Raw genomic sequence first — 21,443 nt, 5'->3', positions numbered from 1 at the left:
AAAAAAAAAAAAAAAAAAAAAAAAAAAAAAAAAAAGTCCAGGGAAAAAAATTATCAGGACAGCAGGGTTTGAGTTCGACTGCGACCAAGGAATCTACAAAGAGTACCGTTGGACAAAAGACGGGCGTGGATTGGGAAGAAATTCAGTCAAGAATATCCAATCCCTAATATGAGGGGCTGCGCATTCTGGTATGTTAAGGTGTTAAGATACCCTCATCTGCTCTTGTCGGTAGGATGGTGATGGATCCAACCGACTGTTCTTTCCTATAACCACATGATGAATTCACTTTGAGTCTCTCGCTCTCTCCCTTCTTCTTGACGCATACCAAGGGGTAAACCATGACAATGTCAGCCTTCGTGATGGCTTCATGCATTCATCGCCCCCCTTCCCCTTCTTTTATCGACGCTCCTTACCGTTAATTGCTGCACGCCACTCTTTCTTCCTATCTCTTTAGTGCAAAGCCATCTTTGTTTCTGGCCTGGATCGCTGATGACCATGCAACTATTTCTTAGACGCGGTCGCTCCGAGATATTCTCCTCTTCCACGTACGATCATTGTTTGCTTTGACAGCGTTTTCGACACCGACATTTAGGAAACTTATTGGCAAGGCTGGTCCCGTTGCAGTCGGTGTATTTACCGTGCGATCTCTCTCGATATACTCCAAGAATACATGGGGCATCACCTCTTCCTGAAAGAAGGGATAAATTTAGGATATTCTCGCCCTAGAGGTTTAGAAAGCGCCAACTTTTTTAGAACAAGGGTAAGTTCTAGAATCTGGGGTCTCTCGGTTAGTCTGTTTCAGCATCCCAAAAATATCACCGATTAACTAGGAACGTACGTGTATTCCGTGCTAATATATGATTTTGTGAGTAATAGGTCAATATTTTTTCCCTTTAGAATTCAGTTAGCGCTTGGTTTATCGCTTTTGCCGGCCTCCCCCTGACGATTTGTCCACGCCGCTATCTGACCCGCGATCAACGTCTAAGATGCCGTCTAGACAGTCCTGTGTTCCGAATTTAGATCTCAGCCCTTCCACACTCCAAGCAAGCGCAAAGACTTCGTCCCCACATACACCTGGTGCAAGCTCGGATGGACCCAGTCCCCTGACGCCGCGATCACCCAAATCTTCCTCAAGTTCAACGTTCTTCAAGGGCACCACAATCCGTTCTGTCACACAAGAATCGAATAGCAAAGCAAATAGCCCGATCCTACCAGTCTCCCCCGGCCTCACCGCAGAATCACCTACTCAAGGCGTCACGGCCATTCCTCAGTACCCTCCCTCGCCACGAGATTCCCCCAAACATAGTCGTGACCCTTCGCGTTCGTTCTTTGCGAATTTAAAGGCACCGAAGGTTTCTCACAGGGCTCAGAGGTCTGATAGCTCGGGAAATTCGAGCGACAAGCCTAGGAGTCGTGGCAGTTCTAGAGATCGCAGAACACAGATATCATCAAAGCTGTACGAGTCAACTCCGGACCTTCCCGGTGCGATTGAGCGTGCGGCGCAACAAGAAAACAGTATGTCCACAGTCATGTCTGTCGCTCCATTTAAATACACTGACACGCTCTAGACAGTTATTCTTCCGACGACAGGCACGCGCAACAAGCGGAAATTAAGCGAGTTGGGACGGAGTCTGAGTCTGGTCATACTCTTAAGAAGAGCAAACCACGCTTTGCAAATCTCCTTTCTCGCTCTCGATCAATCAGATTGGACGACTCCTCTGTGAATAGGATTGCGCATAGGCGTCCATCAACCAGCCTTATGAGACTTGAAGAAAGCACCAGAAAGGAGGCACAAATGCCCCCCAAAGCAGCAGAAGTCAAGCCTACAGGGAATCCTCACGTCCGCAGTTATACCATCGACCGTCTGACGGACGTCAACAGCGGCTCGATACGGAAAGACAGATATGGTGGGTCGATGGTTCCTTCCGCTTCCCTGAGTCAAGTATCGGGTGCTTCAGCAGCGCTGTTCAATAATATCAAGCAGTCATCGAGTGGTGCTGCGGATCGAATTGGCAAGGCAGGCAAGGGATTTTTCGGGAAGATCACCCGGAGTGGCAGTACTAATGAGCGGGAACTCATTAATGATGACAACTATGTCTGTTCCGTGATCAATCTGCCGCTTATTGAACAAGCCCGTCGAACTCGTATCGCGAAGCGGCTTGAGGATTGTAAGGATAAGACTGAGTTTTGGATGCCAGCTTTACCGTATCGTTGCATTGAGTAAGTTTTCACGCACTCCCGTTCGAATTGATAGGTTACTGACGTTACATCAGCTACCTTAATTTTAAGGGATGTGAGGAGGAAGGACTTTACCGTGTTCCGGGTAGCGGAAAAGAGGTCAAGCATTGGCAACGGCGTTTTGATACCGGTAAGTCAATTAGGCAAACCTATGCGAAGAAAGTGCCTTTAACATTCATCCAGAGCTTGACATCAACCTCTTCGATGTACCGGACCTCTATGACATCAATACGATTGGCTCCATGTTCAAAGCTTGGCTTCGAGAATTACCCGATGAGCTTTTCCCCAAAGAAACACAGGCCATGATCGCCGAGAAATGTGAAGGGGCAACCACTGCTCCACAAATGCTCAAAGATGAGCTTTCAAAGCTGCCCCCCTATCACTACTATCTTCTCTTCGCCATCACATGTCACTTAAATCTTCTGCATTCCTATGTTGATCAAAACAAGATGGACTACCGCAACCTCTGCATCTGCTTTCAGCCTTGCATGAAGATAGATGCCTTCTGTTTTAATTTTCTTGTCTGTGACTGGAAAAACTGTTGGCAGGGCTGCTGGACAGAGAAGGAATATCTTGAGATCGAAAAGGAAATGGACGAAAAAGAAAGAATAGCTCATACAAAACAGGAGACTGGTGCGAGTTTTCCACCAACCACGAGTCTGGAAGAGAGAGCTATATCTTCTTCTGGGAGCAGCCAGCCTTCCATTCAAGAGCAACCTTCTCGTCCTGAGACGGCTAAGGCCCGCAAGAACAGACCCAAGAATATTGAGACTACACATACTAGGAGTATTTCCCAGCTTCCTGAACTAGGGCCTCCGCTGTCTCCTATTCAAATATAAGAACACCCCAGCCGAAAACCACTGTTCAGTTTTGATGGGTTGAGCCCTTCGTTCCGTCGATATGAGCCTTCTATATTTTCTAATGGGTTGACGCACAAAAATTCCGGCATTGCACATTTGAGCTCTTCGGCCAGGCTGGCCTGCGCATATCTCAAATTTTTAGACTTGGAACCTGAGAATTGCCAGTTCATAGTCTCGGACTGGATCCGCACCTCAAGCGTTATTCTCCCTACTCCGAACCTGAATCTTCGCAATATTTTTTCTATTCTACTTTAATCGGTTTTACGGGCTGCTTTGCTTCATTCATGTCTATTTGCTTTCTGTTTCTAGCCATTTTCGCTCCCCTTTAACCTTTCATATATCATTGTGCATGCCTGGCGCCTTCGGAGTCCGTTGATTTTATCCTACGCTACCATATTTCTTATTTGGCTTGTACAAATTCGAATTATTCTTTTTATTATCCGATCATGTTGTCTTTCGACGTTTCTATATGTTTTTTATTTTTATTTCTCTATTTTTTGTTGTCATTTGCCTCCGTTTACTCGTTCCATCATTGTAACTTTTGGCGAGTATTTGCCCCAGGCACCTACAAAGCCGCATCGATGTATTTTTGCTCTTTACGTTTTATATATTTGTCGATTCCCCACATAAGAGCATGTTTTGGTACCTTACCTGTATGGTTCATTTTAACTGCATGTTTCTGGAGTGCTGTGCTGGTACATATTTGTAACATAGATAAATGATTAAGCCATATTTTACACCGAGAGGTTCTGATGGAATAGCAAATGCTTCTTATTGCGTTACAAGAATGAGGTTCTAGGTATAGAGCCACAGAAATATGCTAACAGAATATACATGAGTTGTTCTGGGGCACTAGGCAAAGACAGAGAATAAAGTGTTAAAAATCCGACACAGCTGTTTTACTTTTTGAGCCCAAATGGTAGCAATTCATTCAGGCGACATGAGACATCAAAGACCGGCGACTCCAATCCAAACGCCTGATAAGCCCAGTATTCCAGACAAATAAAGAGTTGAGGAATTTGGTCAAAGCCCAACGGAAGAGCTTTGATTAATAAGTTGCACAACTCATCTCTTAACCACCGCCCGACTTCCTGGATTTCCGCTCGTTATTCCTCATCTTCCTTTCATTTCGTCGTATCCTCTCCTTGCGCTCAGCCCGCGACATACCACGAATTGAGCTTCCCTTAGCCGCAGCCTCCTCCTCTTTCTTCCAATCCTTCTCATTTACTTCAACCAACCAATCCTCATCCGATTTATTCTTTCCCTTATAACCCCAACGAGGAACCCACTCGCCCTTCTCCTCGTCATAGACTAGCTTCTTCCGGCGCTCCTTCTCTGCAAGTCCTGCACCAGCCTTGCCACTAAATCTGCCAATACCCTTCTTGCGCGCAAAAAGCTCCCACTTGGTGGGTGGCTTGGGCGTCGGCAGAGGCTTATGTCTGGGAAGAACAGTGGTGGGAGCAGGAAGCGTCAGGAGCACACCCTGTTGTGAGGAGGTAATAGGACAAGTAGTGAGAAGTTGGTTGAGGAGAGACTGCACACCATCGCGGGCGGTGGCCTTCAGAGAGACATTTACTGGTTCGGAGCGGGAGATTTCGAGAGGGTTGGGGTCATTCGCAAGGAGATGACCGAGATCAAAAGTGTATGGAGTAGGTTTGGAGACTGTGATGGGTCTGCGATGCCATTGCAATTAGTATATCTCGTACATGCGATCTATACATCGACTACTATAGATAACGACTCACAGTCTCTCGGGCTTCGATTTTGGTGCCGCGGAGGCAGCCGTCGTTGTTCCTGTTTCCGACATTGTCAGGCGCACCTCAGTTGAACCCAGTGAGGTATTATATGCGCTAGAGAAAGTGCGACAGGATTGTAAGATTGACTAGCCGCCAGGAAAACTGAAGCGGAAAAAAAAGTTGGTTGATAAATTTTGGGGAGCCGCTTTAAGGTGAACACAATATTGACAGACCGCCTTCGGAGTTGGGCTTGCGGCAACTACACTAGCCTAGAATAGGTAATCGGAGGAATCTTAGTTGAAGTTCCAAATTGTGCTCCGAATTTCAATCCAGTTCATACGCTTGGGCAACAATCAACGCGGCCTTCCCTTCCTTTATCCTACAGCAGTTTCCATCGACCGTCGTACCACTGGCCGCTGAGCCAGTGTGTTGCAGCACAATGGTTTCCTCCTTCTGCTGGGGCTGCCTGACGCGGCTTCGTCCGACACCTCGAGCCGTTTTACCTCCGCCGGTAGCAGCACCAAGAGCAGCAGCATTCCACACATCGACGGTGCGTTATGCATTGCCAACGAAGAAGAAAAACAGCTTGGATGGTCCTCCCAAGTACCGTCAGGCCAAATCCGCCAGAATGAAGAAGAAGAAGCCGGTTGAAAGGGCGCGTCCGCCTCCTGTCGGAGAGCGGAAAGCGCTGCGGAAACGTATCGTTCTCAGCAATCCCAACGCCCTTGAAGTCGAGGGCATGCAGGACTTCACATCGGAGACTATGGTCGATGCGCGCCTCCGGGGATCTGTTCTTGGCCTTCCTGTGCCGATGCTCACTCAGCTGAGGGCGGTTGAGGCTTTCAAGCCTAAACAGGGCTGGTCGATATTCCGCCGGCCTGGCACGGTGGTGAGACGAGAAACACTGGAATTGGGCAGACTGATTGACTCCATTTCTAATGAGGGTCAAGACAAGGGAAAGTCCGTCAAGAAGATCGTCACTGGTGTCAGAGGGTCAGGAAAAACTGTTCACTTGCTGCAAGCCATGGCCATGGCTTTTACCAAGCAATGGGTTGTGTTTACTGTTCCAGAGCGTAAGTAGATATCATCTATCTGCGTATCCTTCAAGTCTTCCTAACACCACTTTAGCCCAGGACCTAGTAATTGCGCATACTGGTTACGCTCCTCTCTCTGATGAAACCCCAGACCTGTATGTTCAAAATGAGGCGACCGCTGCATTGCTGTCCCGCACAGTGACCGCCAATGAGCAGGTTTTGAGAACCCTACACGTTTCCCGGGAGCATGCTGCCCTCAAGTCTTCCGTTAAAGCTGGAATGACCCTAGAGGAGCTTGCCAAACTTGGTATCCAGGACCCCGCCATTGCCTGGGCCGTCTTCCAAGCGTTGTGGGCCGAGCTTACTGCAACCTCTCCGGCTTCTGGATTTGATAAGAACTTTAAGCCTCGGCCTCCTATGCTTGTGACTGTTGACGGCCTCTCTCATTGGATGAAGAACAGCGAATACCATTCTGCCGAATTTGAGCCCGTCCATGCTCACGACCTTGTGTTCGTGCGGCACTTCCTCGGGTTATTGAAGCCCGGTACCGGAAAGCCTGCCCTACCAAATGGCGGTCTCTTGCTCTACTCCACTTCAGCTTCTAATAACCCAACGATCTACAGTTTCGAGGTTGCACTCAAGCAAATCGCTGCTCGCCAGGCTGGCCTGAATGCTTCGGCACCTGAATTCCCTCGAGCCGACCCATACAGCGGAGCTGACAAGCGTGTTATTGATGCCTTTGATTCATCGAAGCCCACAGTCGCCAAGGAAGGCATGTTGGAGCTCCAGGTACTTGGCGGCCTCACCCGGGACGAAGCTAGGGGCTTCATGGAATACTTTGCTCGCAGTGGCCTTCTGCGGGAGAAGATCAACGACGAATGGGTTGGCGAGAAGTGGAGCTTGGCTGGTGGTGGTGTAATTGGTGAATTAGAGAAGTTGGGAAGACGACTGAGAGTGACCGATTAGATATGGAATTGCTTCTCTCCTTGCAAGCATCATCTAGATTCCCGTTATGCTGTCCCACGTGTACCCTTTATCCCGCCGTTTCCTTTTCACATGCAGCGCTATTGGATGGACTCGGCTTTTCTGTTAGATTATATGTATTTTACTAGTTATACTGGGTTTTGCGTTTTTGTATGCATATAATGGAATTTGAAAATATATATCTCACTTCCCTCACATTTCAAGTATGCGGACAGATTAGAAAAGGGGTCTGTCATATTAAACACCGAATGGTAATCAATAGTTTGCCTAAATATAAACCGGTGGGGAACCCCGGAGATAGTGTCAGGTGCAGTCGGAGATCAAATGATACCTAAAATAATTTGTTCGATTAATCACTTAGGCACAGCCTTCTTCTCTTCCGCCGCTGTACCTTTCTCTATATTTAATTAATCTTACAGCAACACGACTCTTCATGCAAGAGTTGTGTTGTTGCTCCAAGTCAGCGACAGATCAGCAGATCAGCTCATCACTATTTGGGAATCGTCACTCCCCTGACGCTCAAACCCCGCGTTCCTGCTTCAATTCAGTAAGTTGGGAGTGACCTCTACAAGACGCACAACAGCTTACTCGTATACTATTCTAGATATGTACGGGTCGCATCCTCACTCTAACTCTTCTGGCCAACAAAATTCCGGTCCTCCAGTACCAGAATGGCGGCTTCCATCGACTGCGCAACAGCGGCCTTCACGGAAGCCTACGCCTGGGCCTACTCCGCCGCCGCCTCCACCACCTCATCCTCCACTATCGACATCTTCTTATAATCCGAGCACGTATGGTTCTATATCTAGTCCCTCGCCTGGCTCAGCCGGCATGGATACTAGTGCCTGGGGAGTAAAGTACAACAGGCAGCAATATCCTATCTACGCGCCTCCGCCGCTTCCTGTAAGGCTCAACTCCAGTGCGCCTAGCTATTATTGTCGTACTGACGGCATCTCACAGCCTCGGCCCCCGAGTACTCCAGCCTATTCTTCTAGTGCACAGTCTCCGATAGTGAGCCCATTGGATAATAAGCCCTTGCCAGTCAATCCAACATATGGGCCTCCAACTTCAGCTACAGAATACCAGCCACAGTGGACGACGAATGCTCCGCATGCATTTCAACCCCCTGTGTCTAGCTCTCTATCTCCACCTCCGCCGCCTCCAGTACCTCCTGGGTATCAAAGCTCAATACCACAGCAAGCTAGTCAAGCGTCGCAGCAGTTGTCGCCTCCGCCTTATTCAGTCCTTCCTCATGGAGAGTCTCATAGTCAGCAAAATAGTAGCGCCCAACAGCATGCTTCACTCTCTTCAACAAACGTCTCATCACCCCAACCAACATTACCGGGGCAAGTCCCACTGACCGCTGCGAATCCCGTACCATGTGAAGCTGGCTTACCTGTGACCGCTCCCCCGGTCCCTCCTAAGACTAGTCACAATGCTCTTCCCACAAACGCCTCTGTAATGGGCCCTGGCGGGCCTTCTGACTGGGAGCATTTGACACCTATTCCAGGGGACGTCGATGATGTGGAGACTTTTAGGTTTAAACAGGGCAATAGCGTTCATTCAAGTGCTACGTCGGAGCCAACACCAGGCTATCCAGCACCAATTCCCACTACAGCTTCGAGTAATCAGACTGTGGTATCTACGCCGTCTGCGGATGTGTCCCCTATAAGTCAGCCTGTTCATATTCAAGATACCACGGCAGCGCAACCTTTTCCGGGTAGTACCAGTGTAACACAAGGCATTCAAGATCCGCCTCGTCCAATCAGAACGGATACTTCTGGGTCGATGTACAGTACTGCCTCTACTAATGAGACATCTGAGAGCATTGATGGTGTCATTGAAGCCTGGAATCGGCCCGTTACTACGGACACTCAAGCCTCAATTGCCCAAGCCGGTCAAAGCATCAGTTCTCGAACGGATAGCCCAACACCAATGCAAAAGCTTAGCCCGCTTGAAATCCCCAAAATAAAACAGGATTTCAGTATACCGCGGAAAGAGGTTCAATCGGGCGCAAATACTCCCCGCTCAAGCAACACCCCCAACGAAACGAGTGCCAAGGTAGACGCATCATCTCTACAAATCAAGCCGTTGGATCCTTATGAAGACTTAGATCCTTGGTCCAAGTCCTCCTTGGAGCGCTATGTGGCTATGTTACGAAAGGAGGCTGTTGCTGATTCTGATATGGAGCGTTTCAAAATATTCACAGCTTTCATGTCCAAGGAGACTAAACTGCGTGAGATCTTGTACAACATTGAGCATGAACCAAAAAAGGAAGAAGCTCCAAGCCAAAAACCGACACCAGCTCCACAGGAGCCTAGCCAGAAATCTGGCAAGGCTACACCTCCAGTTGAGTCAGGCTTAATACCGGTTGAACCAGAAGAGAGCAACGAGGAGTCAGCCGACTCTTCAGAAGACCTTGAAGACGGGAAGTATAGCCCAGGGGGCCGTCCTATCCTTCCCGGGGTTGAAACGCCCAGCACTCTTGGTCTTCAAAGGCCTGCTTCCCAACCGCCGAGCAAAGTACATAGTCCAACACATCAAAGTCAGTCCCAACCATTGAGGGCTACGTCGGTACCACCTTCTATGCTTGATAAACAGGAGCTGTCTCCTTTAGCAACTAACCCCCCACAACCTATATACACACCGTTTCGTTACACCGAGGGCCCTCAACGGGGCTCTGATCACCTTGTAATTGATCGCCCTGCATACCAGGCCTACTCGGCCTTGCGACAAGCCTCGGCGGAGAGTGGGCGGGTGATGTCGAACGCCCCACACCCAGGATCTCAAGAAGATTCCCACTCTACGACTCCTCTTGCAGGAAATGATGACGAAACTTTCATTGGGCTAATTAGGGAGAAAAGCGTTGCTTACCGTAAGGCATCCCGTAGGAAGTCATCTCCGCCTCCTTTACCAATGTCACTCAGGCAAGGAAGGCCTAGTGGCCCAGTTGATGATCTGCGCTCCATGGTGTCGTCACCGCTGGCTAAGCAATCAGAAAGTTCATGGCACATTACAACCCGAAAGGACCTAGAGAAGTATTCAAAAGACTTTAGTTATATAAGGGAGACGTTTGGATCCTGGGAGGCTGCGAACAAATCTCGCAGAGAAAAATTAGACAAGCAGCGCATGCATCGTCAAGAAGAGTCCGAGAAACGCATTGATGCGTTATTCAATGGAAGAGAGATAGGATATGCGGACATCAACGTCCTTGAGGAAGAATTCCGCCAAACGGAAGCTCGTGCTCAATTAGACGAGGAAAGACAAGAGCTGGACGACTATATAGCAAAGGTATTCAATCCGCTGGATGAACGCTTGCAGAAAGAGATTTCTGCACTCCAAGCCCAGTATGACTCGGCGCTTGGTCAGCTTGATCATGAGAACAATAAGATCAAGAACTCAGTGACAGACAAATACAATTTGTCTCACACGATGAAAACAGTCAATGAGATCTACCAAAAGCTTGAGGCTCGCTACCAGAAACGTCTAGAAATAGCTCTAGACCGTGAACATCGGCGAAAGAAGACCGAAAGACGACCTCTAGTGTTCATGGGAGACTCTGTAGCCCTCAAGAAACTGGACGGGGAGTTTGATGAGATGGAGAAGCGAAATGTTTTAGAAGCGGCGAAAGACCGGGATGAGAGAGCGAACAGGTTGATGGATTCATTCGACGATGCAATCATGCACGGCTTAGGAGAGAACCAGAGTCTCCTCGACGATGTTTCTGCGAAATTATCAAAGATTGATGCCGCTACCATTCCTTCATCCAGCTTACCCGACCCTGAGATCGAACATATGTTGAGATCGGTGTATAACCTAGTAGACTCTCTACGTCAGGACTCCGAATCGATTTTGCACAATTTCGGCATCGCAGATTCAGCTCTCAACGATGCCGATTACGGCGTTTCTGTTGCTGAAGCACGCTATTCCAACGCGGATGACGACGTATTCGAACGACTGGAGGACGACAAAAAGAAAGAGGATGCCAAAATCCAGACAGATCTTAAATCCAAATTGGACAGTGTCCGCACCGCCCCATCTGAGATTACTACCACCATCAACAACCTCCTCAAATCTTTAGGCAAAGCTCCCATCACCAAGCCTAACCGCCCATCACAGTCTGTCCCTGCAGGCCACCCTATTGACGTTCTCCTCCCTGGTCCTCGTCCTACGGCTAGCGCTGGCCCCAAAAAACCCGATGAGGATCTGGAACATCAGCAGCGGCTTCGCAAGGCTCTTGAAAATGCAAAGAGGAGAAATGCCGCAAGAGCCAATACTCCGCAACCGCCGAATTAGGTATTCTTAGGGACTGTTGCTTTTTATAGTAAATATAGTAATTTTCACGATGTAACTGTTTTTTCCCCTTCTACTTCTTTTTCTGGCACGTCGAAATCAACATCGCACGCGAAGCTCTTACGTCGAGCGCAGTATTCTCTTTCGATACCAACTCCTACTGAGGATCTTTTGGTTTATTAATCAAGGTGCATAATGACATACATAATTAGGTATCTTGATATTGGGTTGTTTTCTAGGCTGGAGGCTTTGTGATGGTGGCTTTGTGATGGTGGCTTTAGACCATCTATCTCCCTCAAGACTTCTTGAGCTCAACGGGGGCAATGTGGGGTATAATATATACATTTCAATCTTCTCTTCTCCGCTTAGTTGCAGTTAACAATAAGAAGGAAAGAGGAAATAGATAGGACAGAGAAAAAGGCTCCTACAGATTCATTAGTGGACAGTCATACGGATACCGAGTGGCTTAATTCTTACCAGGATGACAGGAGTCGGCGGATGAATCAGGAAAAGCGAATGAGCAAAGCGCGCAATCAAGACTGGTCTATTCAGGTTAAAGGTATTCCTTACTCACGAGAGATGGCTGCGGCTGATAAATTTTGCGCAGTTAACATTACCTATGGTGATAAGGGTCAGAGCCGTGCCACACAGCAAGTCTCGTATAAATACGCGCCCAGGTGGCACAGGACCACGCCGCTCAAGCCTTAAGATCATATTATTCTTCTCCCAAACGCCAGGGATAAACTCTAAATTGTGGCCCAAGTGCAGCCTCATAGACTATGAGGGTGTCAGGGCAACCTTCATCAGAGAGCCCCTTGGTCCATAAACGGTGTTCCTTCTCAAACGATTTACCTGTCGCCTAGACATGTCAACCACCCTTTACGGCGCAGGTGGATGTGCCATATCGTCGCTTTCAAGGCTTGGTGATTAGCATCATCACTACGGGATATACGAACGTAAAACGTATGGACTTTGCCGGCTCCGACTAAATGGGGGCCGTCGATACATCTCGCCCAGTTCCAGCTCCCAATGCCTGTGCCGCAACAAGAAAGGAAGAACTACTTCCAGCGGTGCCCTCCCATATATCGGCGCATCAACCTTACTGGGCGTTAAGTTAAGAACTCCTCCGTGTTCGGGACCTCGCCGGCTCGGTCGAGTTCCGTAATTGGCTACCGAGTGGACAGAATTTTGTCCGTTTTTGTATGGTTCAACTTAACGGTCTTGTGATTCAGCATCTCCTAACCTTGTTATCACGATCCCTACCCTGTGTCAGTGGTTCTAGGTACTACGCCGCCTGTGCCCAGTTGCCGTGGTTTTTCTCCTTCCAGTTTAGGCCCCTTTTCATAACTGTTCATAGGGCACCATGGTGTAACACTGCACGCGCGAGCCATCTGAAACTACTTTTCAAGCATAAGGACCATAATCGAATTTCCATAGACTGCTACTCTTTCGATTCCGTCATGCGGCGAAGGCAGGTGAATGGCAGCCTACGCCAGAACTAACTTTACGAGCAGATCAGCCGAAGGGATGCCCTTTCTTTGATGTGACACCTATTTGACTTGGTCGAAATGTACCCGCACTCACCCGTGGTTCGCGGCAAACTATAAATACCGGGTTGGCCGTTGTGTTCATCTGATACCAAGATTACAAACACCCTTTTTGCGAGCTCTGATCCAAGGTTAGATCGTTCGCATTTATTTGTTCTCCATGTCCGCTCCTACGAGACAACTCCGCGGCCTGTCTATCGATGACAAAATGCTACAAAGGCCAACTCAACCCGAAGGAACACCGCATCCCGAAGACGACAGTGCACTCATGGAAACAGGGAGTGACGAGAGTGAAGTCGGAGGGGAGTTGCCTGAATTCTCTACTCTGCAAGGAAAATCTGGCATCACCTATGATCTTACTAAACTGAATCCCGAGTCCGAAGCGAGAGCCCTTGTGGGTTTAACGAGTCAGTTCGATGTGACCGGCTGCCGTAGAACCAAGACAGGGTTTGATTTCCAGTTTTCAGAGCGGCCACAAGTTCATATCGGCCCAGGTGGTTATACATGCACCTGTTCGATGTTCATGGGCCTGCCTGGTGTTGCCTGTCCACACGTTTTCGTAAGTTCTAGCAAGATCCGCCGCAATCGTCAATCTCTGCTAACCTCCGAGAAGTGGCTTGTCGACCAGCTTCATGGCTGTCTTATCCCTCAAATTCCCAATTATGATGTGCCGTTATCGAGCGATGGTCACCCTCCAGTCTTCACCCCCATTGAACGACTCCTTGATGACAAACTCGAAACAGTTGCGGAGCTATTGAGCTGGCAATATGTCCGTTCAGAAGTGGAGGGTGGCATGAGCCGTCCACAGAAAGTGAGAGACCTTATGTCTGCCTTCGATACAGCCGTACTCCCCGAGGATTTCCGCCTCGACCTTATCGATGACGATGGCCAATCGCGCACTCCAGAACAGTGTGTGGTGCAAGGAGACTTCGAGGCCACCATGTTTCGGCTTGCGGTACACGACGACGCGGTCTATTTTAGCCTGTGCAAAGCCATGCCACCCGGGGCCTGCGCGGCAATTTATTTCGATAAGGTACAGGAAAAATCACGGAAATTGTTAACAGATTTTGATCGCTACTGCCAAACGGGACGGCGTCCGAAAGGATCCAACGTGGACGTCAACAACGTGATCGGAGAACTGCAACATAATGTCAATCGAATTCAAGCGAACATCGCTACGCGAGCACCGCACGGTGTTGAAGGAGCCGCTAAAGCGCTAGTGACGCTTTTGGAAGACATCTGCAACCGCAATAAGGACGCGCTAGATGGGAACCACTGGGGTGGAGTGACCTTCGATGGGGAGGACGAGGATCAACGTAACTTATACCATCAACTTATCGGTAGGGCGGAGGAAACAGGAGAATGCTTCATCTTGGATGCCCTCGAGCAGTTAGCAGGCTTAGATCTTCACCAATTCAAGGAGAGGCTGCGAGCAATTCTTCAGAAAAACGAAGTGAACCGCGCCCCGAAGGCATACATACTGAAGTTGAATGCATTGGTCCGTCGAGCTGAATCCAATTCTTCTAGCTCAGGTCAAAAACGACCGGCTACAGCTAGTTCTGGGGGACACGGGCAGAGCAAGAGAACCCGCTGATGCTTCGTGGTGCTGTACATTCACATTTTGTTTGATACCCTGTATTCCATAGCTTCCCCTTTGCTTCACACCATAGATCAACGAACCATGACGCGGCCGAATACCAGCTGGCCTGGTACTGCCATCAGCTTTGCACCGCCTCACATTCCACTAAAAGCAATGACGAACACTTGCCACTATATACTTTCCCCGCTTTCGTGAAATCCTATGGTGACACAAGACACGGGTTCGCGCCATGGTTTCTCATGAACTTTATCTGGCTCTCAGGAATGCACCCAACTCTATTGCTACGACGTCCTTCATTCTCCAGTCCCGACAGGTTGGTACCGGATTGTTCCAGTACCATGGTCGCTGCATTCCTATAGGGGAATGGTGAGAGAAGCGTACCTTGGGTTCTCACATCACCTAGCCGTTCTAGCTTTGGGCATTTCATCACTTCTATCATTGTACTGTAGAACAACTTTCGATGTGGCTAAGGGTAGCTAGGAGTATGAACTCAATTAAGGTGGTATTGCATAAGACACCTCCACATTCAGGAAAACGTGGAATCCACACTGCATCCCGTCAACAGTTAATGGCGATCGCACATACCAGTCCCACACGCTAGTGTGTAGCTCTGGTATGATTGATTTCGGAAGGAGTAAAACGTTTGTGATTGACTCAGAAGGGCTTATATTGTTAAATTAAATTACAAAAATATAACAATTGGCCGGCTGGCCCAATGGCAAGGCGCTTGACTACGAATCAAGAGATTGCAGGTTCGATCCCTGCGTCGGTCATACTTTTTGACTCCTTCCTCGACAATCTCGGTCTTCGTTTCCTTTTTTTGTTCTTTGTCTAGCCTATTCTATAACTTTTCTCTCAACTTTTTTTTTTGTCCGTACTTCCTTGCTCTAGAGCGTTCCCGGGGCACGGCGTACCTAAGCTCAATTTACTCGCTCTGTTTAACTATGTCCGGCTTGCCCGCCTTGCGGACATATATATATCCATGAGGCGATGCTAGTCGTTGACGCATTCCCAGCTCCTCTAGAGCACCACAGTTCTAAAAAGCAAGTTTAGTTCGAGGCATGGCCCCAGAGTATCGATAATTATACGACATTCAAGCAATATCTCGATAGTTAACCTTTATCCCCTCCAAGATGACCAACTCTCAAGGTCTACGGTGCCCACGGCCTCGATGCCTCGACTACATTCCAAATCAAAATCTTCCCGATACACGCAACAGGCCAGTTGGATGCTAATATGGATGACTCTATCCCAAACAACATTACATTTGAATTCAACCCGTCAAATACCGTCGAACCCCGCGATGCCCGCTGCCGCTGCCATGGACTCTCGCCTTAGAACTAGGAAGAATGGCACTGGATTACCGTTTCACTCCCTTCTAAGAACAGCACCGGTTCCCTGTTACATTTTTGCGACCATAAGGATTCTCCTATCTCGCTAGGAGCCTCGAGAGGGTACTTGCCTCAAAGTTCCAGAGCCGAGCTGCCGACCTTCATCCATAGCTGCGACACCGAAGATAGTGCTGGTCTATCTGAATGAATACAATCGTCCCAAGCTTTTTTTCGTTTCTACCGTGGATGATACTTAACAGTGCTGGTCGCAACTGACCCCCGCGTGCTCCGCACAAAAGAAGCTGTCCCACCGCCAGTCCACGTTCCTCCAGATACCCCGATACAAAAGACCAAGCACCGACCATAAAAGGTGGCATCGGATTGAGGCTTAATGAGAAGGTGCTGTATACACAAAAAGGGGGGAATATCGAAGTCGTTGAGTCCGAAGATATTAGGAGTAGCTCAAGAGTCGCATTGGGCGGCCGAACTGCCCAGCAAAACCCTATCGCGGAGATTCTGCAGGCTTGAAGGTGCTTAGAAGGTTCTACGGTGCTAGGCCTACTAAGTAAGCGTGCGGATTGCCTGACCAACCCAGCCAGTATGACAGGGATCTTATGCGATGGCTGACATGGTTGCGTTCGTGGTTCTTTACTGTTAAGTCCACGACTACAGTCATAGGGCAAACTGAGCGTCTATGATTCCCATCGGCTCAGTATCGAGTAAATGTCTTCGCTGGCGCCCAAGACTGCCATCCTCTTCTAGCTGTAACCATCAGACAGTGGTCGCACGTCGCCAAGACTACAACCTGCACAACCATTCAATATCCCTGAGCTAATGATGCAAGGATGCACGCTACTTGCAAACACCAATCGTAGGTGTGCATAAACTCCATTTTTAATTATCCGTCCGAGATTTGCGAACTTATCGAGGCTTGAATTGTCGACTGTCGAGCCTTCGCTTTGACAACGACGCTCCTAGCCTTTTCATTCTTTCAATTGAACTGTATGCGGTTTGTTTGTTGTTCATTCTACTTTAACTTCGACATTCTGCTTACTACGTCGTACTTCGATCGATGCATTGTGAATGAAAGGAATCAGCAGCTAACTTAGGATAAGTCCAGGACAACTCGTCCTTGCAATTTACCCTCGCCCATCTCCTCGAAGACACTTGTCAACTTATCCATCTTCTCTGTTCGGAAATGAGTCTTCACGATGCCCCGCGCTGCGAAGTCTAAGACATCAATTGCCTCCCTCCGATTACCGACGGCCGACCCTGTAATGTAACAATGCTTGCCGATTAAGGTTATGGGCAACGCACTTGCGATGGGTCGAGAGTCGTGCTCGGGGACACCAACACACACCATTGTCCCGTTGAAGCGCAAGAACTGCACAGACTGGGCGTAGGCTGCGTTGGAAGACGTGCAAACGATGACAGCATGAGCGCCCAGGCCACCAGCAAGCGACTTTACATGGTCGGATATGGCTTTGCCATTGTCATCCATAGGGAACTTGGTGAGGTCAACGAAGTGCTCTGCACCGGATTCCTTGACTAGCTCCTCTTTGCTGCCGTGGTCGACACCAATCACACGCAGCCCCATACCCTTACTGGCCAGTTGTACAGCGATGTGGCCCAGTCCACCACCGGCACCAGAGATGACAACCCACTGTCCAGGCCGAGCATTGCTTCGTTTGAGGGCAGCATAGACGGTGAGGCCTGCGCAAAGCATGGGTGCTGCCGCGTCTGATTCCAAGCCTTCTGGGATGGGTGTCACATAGTGGGCAGGCCCTAGAACATATTGCTGAAAAGTTCCAGGGGTATAGTATCCAGAGACCTTCTTATTAACGCAAAGTCCTTCCGCACCGGCTTGACATGGTTCTACAACTCGGTCAATGTGTACCCTTTGTGTACGGTGGAGGATTATACATACCACAGTGCGTGCAGGCACTGGAGAGCCACTTGATTCCCACCCTGTCTCCGATCTTGAGGCCAGAGGATTCAGTTCCAGACCCGAGCTTCACAATCTTACCGACACCTTCATGACCACCAACTTGTCCGGGCTGTGTTGGGTGTGGAAGCCAGTCCCACTTATGACCGTGTCAGTATTGGATTTAGAATCTTCAGAAGGTTCCAACAACATACAGATTTTGTCATGACACTGTAGTCCGAATGGCACACGCCGGAATGCGTCCTGCAGATGTGTCAGGTGGACATTGAGTCCAGCTCGACTTGTTACCGCGTCCCGGTTTCAGCCAGAGCTTACAGATTGATCAGTACCTCGCCTGCGCCAGGCTCGGGAACGTCTACTTCTACCACTTTGGTTGACACAGTTCCAGGCTGATCATAGACAGCCGCCTTTTGCTTCTTTGGAATCTCAGGAGTAGCCATAATGAACGATGCGTAAACTTGGACCTAAGCCACGTTTTTGATGAAAAAGGGATTGGGATATTGTAAGACAAATGTTGTGAGACGTGCCCTCGCAGGGCTGTGGACTCGAGGTCGCTCTTTTTATCTTAGGTGAGCATGCCATGCCAAGTTCCTGACTATTAGGTAGTGTAGCCGAGAAAGGTAAGAGGAGGTGGAGATCACCAGTGGCGGCGGGGGTGTTGCAACTGCACATCTTTCGTGGGACTCATGGAGCGCTTGTGAAAGCAATCTTAATGGTCGCGTTGCATCTGATTAAGCCTACGAACCAATCATGTGGGTGAGTGTGAAAGTCAACTAGGATCAGGGGTGAATGAGGGGGAGGCGATGACCGAGGGCATTGCGATGAATGGCCTCGGCAAGCTATCGCAGGTGTCGTCAGATCACCGCGCATCACTGAAGATTGGGAGTTTGGTAAGGTGTACTCCTCAAGGAAACCAAACCCTGGGGATCCCTCTATTAAATACCGGTCTCATAGCATTGTCCCAAAGGTACCCATTGGGACACGAAATGATGTGATTGTACCTGCAAATCCGTACTTTAAATCCTTCGGCCTAATGATCACCGAATGGCGTCGCAGCGATCCGCGAGACAAATAAGATGATCTCCCCCACCCTTAAGTCTCAATTCTTGGAGGCTTTTGATATTTCCATTTCCAGATCAAAGCAGGGAGATTGGCCGCTCTCAGGTGACACCAGATTCGTGTCCAACTGAAGCCTCACCTAACCAGTCCATCCTTTACCCCGCAATTTCCCTAACCTCAATCGCGCGATCCGCCACAACAAACATCACTCCCAGGCTGATTATTGCAAAATGCCTATTCCAATAGTGGATTCTCATATCCATCTTTTCCCGGAGTCTCACCTCCCAACACTCGCCTGGTATGGCCCGGAATCACCCCTAGGATCCCAACACTCGGTCGATGAGTATCGCCTTGCGGCATCTTCAATCTCCACCACCGCAGATACCACTGACCTGACATATCTGCGCGGTTTCATATTCCTCGAAACGGATCGCATCTCTTCCGTTGAGGGGGCTGGGAATGGCTGGTCTCACGCTCTTGATGAGGTCTCGCTGCTTACGAGAATCATCACCGGGGTTCCTGTCGCGGGTGAGGGTCACCGCGATGATGATAGACATCTCTGTCTGGGGTTTGTTCCCTGGGCACCTGTGCCCGGGGGATCTGCTGCGCTGCAGAACTATATGGGCTTAGTGAGAGAACGTACTAAGACAGATGACGTCTGGAAGAAGCTTCGGGGAGTGAGATATCTGTTCCAAGACAAGCCGAAGGGTGTCATGTTACAAGATGGCGTTGTTGAGGGGTTAAAGTGGCTTGGGAGAGAAAAGTTGGCGTTTGACCTGGGGGTGGATGCGAGGCAGGGTGGGTTTTGGCAGTTGAGGGAGGCGGTCGAAATGATGAGGAGGGTCTATGAAGGTGTGAAAGAAGATGAGAAGGTTGTTATAATCATCAGTATGTTTGAACCTGGTTCCCATTATACTCCCCCATCATCTCTCTTTCGGTCGTGGTTGTTCTGATCCGTAACTGACGAGCATGAAGATCACCTCTGTAAGCCAAATCTCCAGCTTCCCGATGCATCGCCCGCCTCAGTAACGGCACACCCCGAGTTTCTGGAATGGTCATCTCTGGTCACTGCCATGGCACAATATCCCAACACGTACATGAAGCTTTCGGGCGGCTTCTCTGAGCTACCACCAGTCTCTTCGGACGCCGTACCTGACATTGCTTCTATTGTGGAGAGGATTCGCCCTTGGACTGATGTGGTCTTTGATACGTTTGGTGCCGAGCGAGTGATGTTTGGGTCTGACTGGCCAGTCTGCAACGTAGGGGGAGGCGGTAATAGAGCCACCTGGAGTCGTTGGAAGAGCATAGTGGAAAGCATATTAGAGAAGAGGCAGTTGACCGACGAGCAGCAGAGGGGTATATGGGGTGGAGTAGCGGAGAAAGCATACGGAATCGAGATATGATCTCATAAGAACCTTTTACTATACACACTATCTATAAAAATGAACAACAAAGACTCCTATCCATCCATTCATCCATCTATTCCTACTGAAGATTCACAAAAGCCCCACCATCCACAAGAAGCTGTGCACCAGTCTATAAACACACAATTAGCACCCATTATATCCCCAGCCATGAAAAAAAAAAAAAAAAAAAAAAAAAAAAAAAAAAAAAAAAAAGAACCTTACCACATAGCTACTCAACTCCTCACAAGCCAAAAACACCGCCGGCCCCGCCAAATCCGGCGGCTGCCCGAGTCTTCCAAGGGGAATTCTGCCCTCCATATACTTCCTCTTGACAGGATCACTCATATCCTCATCATTCAGCTGAGTCCGGATCGTCCCAGGCAACAGCGCATTGCACCGAATATTATATTTTCCCAACGCAACCGCACAAGACTGCATAAGACTCAAAACTCCAGCCTTAGTAGGCGTATAATGCGTCTGCTGACCACCACCCACGAGCGCCGAAATGGAACTAATCCCAATTATCGACCCACCGGGCGGCGACTGCTCCAACGCCATCTGTCGTCCCGCCGCCTGCGTAGCATAAAAGGCTCCGGAGAGATTGGTGTTTATTGTGTTGCCCAGAAGGGGGGGATCAACCCTGCAATTGGAAATGAACATGTTTAGCATACCACTCTACATACTCTCCCACTTCGAGCTGCAGAAAAAAACAGCCCGTTTCTACAACTATCTATCAAAGATAGGGTAGGCTAGGGTTGGGGGTTGGTGGGGTAGAACGAACTCGAGGAATTCGGCGAATTTACACACGCCAGCGTTGCTCACGAAGATGTCCAGTCGACCGAAGGCAGCGACTGTTTTGGCGACAAAGTCACGCCCTGTTTCGGGTTGCGTGACATCTCCCGGGACGGCGATGAAGCTGTTTGCGTTGGCACCGGTGATTTCGGAGACGTCCTTCTGTAGGGCTTCGAGGAGAGGCTCCTCTTTTGCTCCGCCCAGGTGGTTGATGGCTACTTTTGCGCCGTGGCGGAGGTATTCGAGGGCGATTGCCTTTTGGAATTTCGGTTAGACTGGGATCTATTGGGATGTGAAGGAGGTGCTTTGATGGGAGGGGGAATTGAATTACCCTGCCGATTCCTGTTAATCCGCCTGTGATGGCGGCGACTTTGCCTACGAGGAGTTGGGGGAGAGGCATTGTGCAGGTTGGTGTGTTTCTTCTGTGTGTTCGGTTTTGTTTCTTTCTTGGTTTGGGATGGGAGGATGGGGGGTCAGGGACTGTGTGATTATACCCTTATATTATAGTACGAATAGTTTTCTCAATTGATTTATTTACGCTCGTTGTCGTGGCTTTTACTGCTTTCGTTTCTCCAGCTCAACCCCGCCACGCGATAAGATAGTGCGCAATTGGTGGAG

General features: G+C 49.2%; 7 protein-coding genes and 1 non-coding gene across 8 annotated transcripts; 5 read left to right on the top strand and 3 right to left on the bottom strand.

Annotated features, from left to right (window-relative positions):
* Nucleotides 1-891: 891 nt before the first annotated feature.
* On the top strand, nt 892-3,311 carry BDV38DRAFT_60316 (putative Rho GTPase activator (Bem2)). The gene is made up of 4 exons (XM_032063619.1): nt 892-1,515; nt 1,569-2,220; nt 2,274-2,368; nt 2,422-3,311. Exons 1-4 carry the CDS (start codon nt 987-989, stop codon nt 3,075-3,077), a joined length of 1,932 nt encoding a protein of 643 aa, XP_031914851.1. The 5' UTR covers nt 892-986; the 3' UTR covers nt 3,078-3,311.
* A 540-nt stretch (nt 3,312-3,851) lies between these two features.
* Nucleotides 3,852-4,991, bottom strand: BDV38DRAFT_243890 (ribosome biogenesis protein RRS1). The gene is made up of 2 exons (XM_032054255.1): nt 4,844-4,991; nt 3,852-4,771 (listed from the first exon to the last, which is right to left on the bottom strand). The coding sequence occupies exons 1-2, from the start codon at nt 4,903-4,905 to the stop codon at nt 4,171-4,173; spliced, it is 663 nt and encodes a 220-aa protein (XP_031914850.1). The 5' UTR covers nt 4,906-4,991; the 3' UTR covers nt 3,852-4,170.
* Nucleotides 4,992-5,273: 282 nt separating this feature from the next.
* BDV38DRAFT_281716 (mitochondrial 37S ribosomal mS29 domain-containing protein) lies at nt 5,274-11,148 on the top strand (the record flags this gene model as incomplete). Its single annotated transcript, XM_032059619.1, has 4 exons — nt 5,274-5,907; nt 5,963-6,790; nt 7,457-7,755; nt 7,813-11,148. The coding sequence occupies 4 exons, from the start codon at nt 5,274-5,276 to the stop codon at nt 11,146-11,148; spliced, it is 5,097 nt and encodes a 1,698-aa protein (XP_031914849.1).
* A 1,602-nt stretch (nt 11,149-12,750) lies between these two features.
* BDV38DRAFT_60263 (uncharacterized protein) lies at nt 12,751-14,389 on the top strand. Its single transcript, XM_032063618.1, has 2 exons — nt 12,751-13,251; nt 13,306-14,389. Exons 1-2 carry the CDS (start codon nt 12,853-12,855, stop codon nt 14,284-14,286), a joined length of 1,380 nt encoding a protein of 459 aa, XP_031914848.1. The 5' UTR covers nt 12,751-12,852; the 3' UTR covers nt 14,287-14,389.
* Nucleotides 14,390-14,993: 604 nt separating this feature from the next.
* Nucleotides 14,994-15,065, top strand: BDV38DRAFT_t109. Its single transcript has one exon. It is a non-coding gene; the product is annotated as a tRNA-Arg (tRNA).
* A 1,299-nt stretch (nt 15,066-16,364) lies between these two features.
* Nucleotides 16,365-18,189, bottom strand: BDV38DRAFT_60201 (zinc-dependent alcohol dehydrogenase). The gene is made up of 4 exons (XM_032063617.1): nt 17,884-18,189; nt 17,763-17,811; nt 17,551-17,707; nt 16,365-17,498 (listed from the first exon to the last, which is right to left on the bottom strand). Exons 1-4 carry the CDS (start codon nt 18,006-18,008, stop codon nt 16,729-16,731), a joined length of 1,101 nt encoding a protein of 366 aa, XP_031914847.1. The 5' UTR covers nt 18,009-18,189; the 3' UTR covers nt 16,365-16,728.
* BDV38DRAFT_243877 (uncharacterized protein) lies at nt 18,156-20,049 on the top strand. The gene is made up of 2 exons (XM_032054254.1): nt 18,156-19,515; nt 19,603-20,049. The coding sequence occupies exons 1-2, from the start codon at nt 18,858-18,860 to the stop codon at nt 20,028-20,030; spliced, it is 1,086 nt and encodes a 361-aa protein (XP_031914846.1). The 5' UTR covers nt 18,156-18,857; the 3' UTR covers nt 20,031-20,049.
* Nucleotides 20,050-20,112: 63 nt separating this feature from the next.
* BDV38DRAFT_281712 (SDR family NAD(P)-dependent oxidoreductase) lies at nt 20,113-21,225 on the bottom strand (the record flags this gene model as incomplete). The annotated part of the gene is made up of 4 exons (XM_032059618.1): nt 20,113-20,163; nt 20,256-20,673; nt 20,815-21,080; nt 21,157-21,225. 4 exons carry the CDS (start codon nt 21,223-21,225, stop codon nt 20,113-20,115), a joined length of 804 nt encoding a protein of 267 aa, XP_031914845.1.
* Nucleotides 21,226-21,443: the final 218 nt, after the last annotated feature.

This window comes from Aspergillus pseudotamarii (assembly GCF_009193445.1).
Source record: "Aspergillus pseudotamarii strain CBS 117625 unplaced genomic scaffold BDV38scaffold_19, whole genome shotgun sequence".
Taxonomy (NCBI): domain Eukaryota; kingdom Fungi; phylum Ascomycota; class Eurotiomycetes; order Eurotiales; family Aspergillaceae; genus Aspergillus; species Aspergillus pseudotamarii.
The sequence above is the reverse complement of the archived record's forward strand: the minus strand, read 5'-3'. Positions and strand labels throughout refer to the sequence as shown.

Coding starts and splice junctions, on each gene's coding strand:
- BDV38DRAFT_243890 (XM_032054255.1), bottom strand. CDS start 4,905: ATGTCGGAAACAGGAACAACGACGGCTGCCTCCGCGGCACCAAAATCG. Junction 4,772..4,843: donor AAATCGAAGCCCGAGAGACT/GTGAGTCGTTAT, acceptor ATGGCATCGCAG/ACCCATCACAGTCTCCAAAC.
- BDV38DRAFT_243877 (XM_032054254.1), top strand. CDS start 18,858: ATGCCTATTCCAATAGTGGATTCTCATATCCATCTTTTCCCGGAGTCT. Junction 19,516..19,602: donor GAAGGTTGTTATAATCATCA/GTATGTTTGAAC, acceptor ACGAGCATGAAG/ATCACCTCTGTAAGCCAAAT.
- BDV38DRAFT_60316 (XM_032063619.1), top strand. CDS start 987: ATGCCGTCTAGACAGTCCTGTGTTCCGAATTTAGATCTCAGCCCTTCC. Junction 1,516..1,568: donor TGCGGCGCAACAAGAAAACA/GTATGTCCACAG, acceptor GACACGCTCTAG/ACAGTTATTCTTCCGACGAC. Junction 2,369..2,421: donor GCAACGGCGTTTTGATACCG/GTAAGTCAATTA, acceptor ACATTCATCCAG/AGCTTGACATCAACCTCTTC.
- BDV38DRAFT_60201 (XM_032063617.1), bottom strand. CDS start 18,008: ATGGCTACTCCTGAGATTCCAAAGAAGCAAAAGGCGGCTGTCTATGAT. Junction 17,812..17,883: donor GGCGAGGTACTGATCAATCT/GTAAGCTCTGGC, acceptor ACACATCTGCAG/GACGCATTCCGGCGTGTGCC. Junction 17,499..17,550: donor CAGTGCCTGCACGCACTGTG/GTATGTATAATC, acceptor ACCGAGTTGTAG/AACCATGTCAAGCCGGTGCG.
- BDV38DRAFT_60263 (XM_032063618.1), top strand. CDS start 12,853: ATGTCCGCTCCTACGAGACAACTCCGCGGCCTGTCTATCGATGACAAA. Junction 13,252..13,305: donor TTGCCTGTCCACACGTTTTC/GTAAGTTCTAGC, acceptor ACCTCCGAGAAG/TGGCTTGTCGACCAGCTTCA.